The sequence below is a fragment of the Bison bison genome, unplaced genomic scaffold, assembly GCF_000754665.1.
Source record: "Bison bison bison isolate TAMUID 2011002044 unplaced genomic scaffold, Bison_UMD1.0 scf7180017861046, whole genome shotgun sequence".
Lineage (NCBI taxonomy): Eukaryota > Metazoa > Chordata > Mammalia > Artiodactyla > Bovidae > Bison > Bison bison.
This window is the reverse complement of record NW_011491618.1, coordinates 2,179,699-2,181,426: the sequence shown is the minus strand read 5'-3', so window position 1 is coordinate 2,181,426 and position 1,728 is coordinate 2,179,699. Positions and strand designations below refer to the sequence as shown.

General features: G+C 66.7%; 2 protein-coding genes across 2 annotated transcripts in view; one reads left to right on the top strand and one right to left on the bottom strand.

Annotated features, from left to right (window-relative positions):
* GRN (granulin) overlaps positions 1–876 on the top strand; it is a 7,209-nt gene extending 6,333 nt beyond the window's left edge. Inside the window, exons 12-13 of the mRNA XM_010832448.1 lie at positions 70–313; positions 403–876. Coding sequence (XP_010830750.1) covers positions 70–313; positions 403–540 — 382 coding nt within the window. The 3' untranslated portion in view covers positions 541–876. The remainder of the gene's footprint in view (positions 1–69; positions 314–402) is intronic.
* A 642-nt stretch (positions 877–1,518) lies between these two features.
* The window catches only part of FAM171A2 (family with sequence similarity 171, member A2), a 9,267-nt gene continuing 9,057 nt past the window's right edge, over positions 1,519–1,728 (bottom strand). The window contains exon 9 of the mRNA XM_010832516.1: positions 1,519–1,719. Coding sequence (XP_010830818.1) covers positions 1,519–1,719 — 201 coding nt within the window. The remainder of the gene's footprint in view (positions 1,720–1,728) is intronic.

The following is a 1,728-nucleotide window of genomic DNA, read 5'->3' as shown; positions in this document are numbered from 1 at the left end:
CCTGGTCAGGACGGGGGCCCCGTCTCAGGTGGGAGGGGACGTTAGTGGGGGTGAGTGTGCCAGGCCCCTTTGTCCCCCACAGGCCGTGTGCTGTGAGGACCGCCAGCACTGCTGCCCGGCTGGCTACACCTGCAACGTGAAGGCCCGATCCTGTGAGAAGGAGGTGGACCCTGTGCACCCTGCCGTCCGCCTGGCCAGCGGCCCTCCTGTGGGCATGGGGAACGTGGAGTGTGGGGCGAGGCACTTCTGCCACGATAACCAGACCTGCTGCCCAGACAGCCAGGGGGGCTGGGCCTGCTGCCCCTACCGCAAGGTCAGTGCCAACCCCCACCCAGGGGCTGGGTAAGGGCCTGGGCCGGGTCCTGCCACGTCCAACTCTCACCCCCTACTCTGACCATCAAGGGCACCTGTTGTGGGGACAAGCATCACTGCTGTCCCAGTGGCTTCCGCTGTGCAGCCAGGGGGACCAAGTGCTTACGTCGGGAGGCCCTGCGCTGGGACGCTCCTTGGAGGGACCCGACACCGAGACAGCTGCTGTGAGGAGGGCCTGAGGACTGAAGACACTTGGCAGCCCTCAGGACCCTGCTCAGAGGGTCCCCACTGCTCAGGCCTCCCCAGCACCTCTCCCCCACCACATTCTCCCAGACCCCCTTCTGAGTCCCCCATCACCCTGGGAGGTGGGGCCTCAATCTAAGGCCTCCCTTATGCCAAGGTGGTGGTGGTGGGGGGCTGTGGCAAAAGCCACGTTTCAAGCTGCCATCCCCTCCCCCAATTTCTGTCAACTCTGTGGCCAGGTGCTCTTCCTATCCACGGGTGTGCGTGCGTGTGTATGTGTGTGTGTGTGCGTGCTGCAATAAAGTTTGTACACTTTCTTAACAGTGTCTGATTTGGCCACTCTGCCTGCCCTCCCCTAGGGGGCCCCTGAGCCAGGGTCCCCATCCAGTGGCCACATTCCCCAACCCCAGACCACAGAAAGACACACAGCAGTTCATCTCACGTTTTATATTTGCTGTTGCCCACAGTGATCCCATCACATTACTCCCTAGTCCCCGGAGCCGCCCCAGCCTCCAGCCCTGCGACATCGCAGCCCAGAGGTGGGCTAGTCAGCAAGCAGCACCCCCTCCCCTCCCAGGGGTCCGCTAGAACGCCCCCTCCCTTCCCGGCCCTCAGGCTAGCGGCTGAGGCCTCGTTGCCCCTCCTGCTTTCCCACGATAGAGCTTTCTATGTACAGCCACGTTTATACAGGCACTGCTTCCCCCCACCCAGCCCTCCTCCCCAGCACCTCCCATCGGGGGTCTGGTCCCCCCTCCCTCACCTCCCTGTCGGAGGCAGACACGGGTCCCTCCCAAGACATTACCCAGCACATACCATCGGACAGCTCCGCAGGGCCCCGGGCCCCTTTCCAGCCGGGCTGTGGGCTAAGGGCGAGGGCCCCCGCGGCCCCCCGGAGCGCGCACCCTGGGAGCGGGCCCGGGCGGAGGGGCGGGGGCCGGCCCGGAGGCGGCGCCAGGCCGGGCGCTACTTGACGTTGAACACCATTAGCGGCCGCTCCTCCCGCCGCTGCCACGGGCTCTTCTTGTCGCCCGCTTCGTCGCCCACCTCCGCCCCCAGCTCGTCCTCCGGGCTGGTGAGCGAATCGCGCCGCAATTCGCTGGCGCTGCTGCGAGAACTGTCCCCGCGGCTGCGGCCCCGCCCCCGGGGTACCGTGGCCGCCCGGCCCTCGGGCGC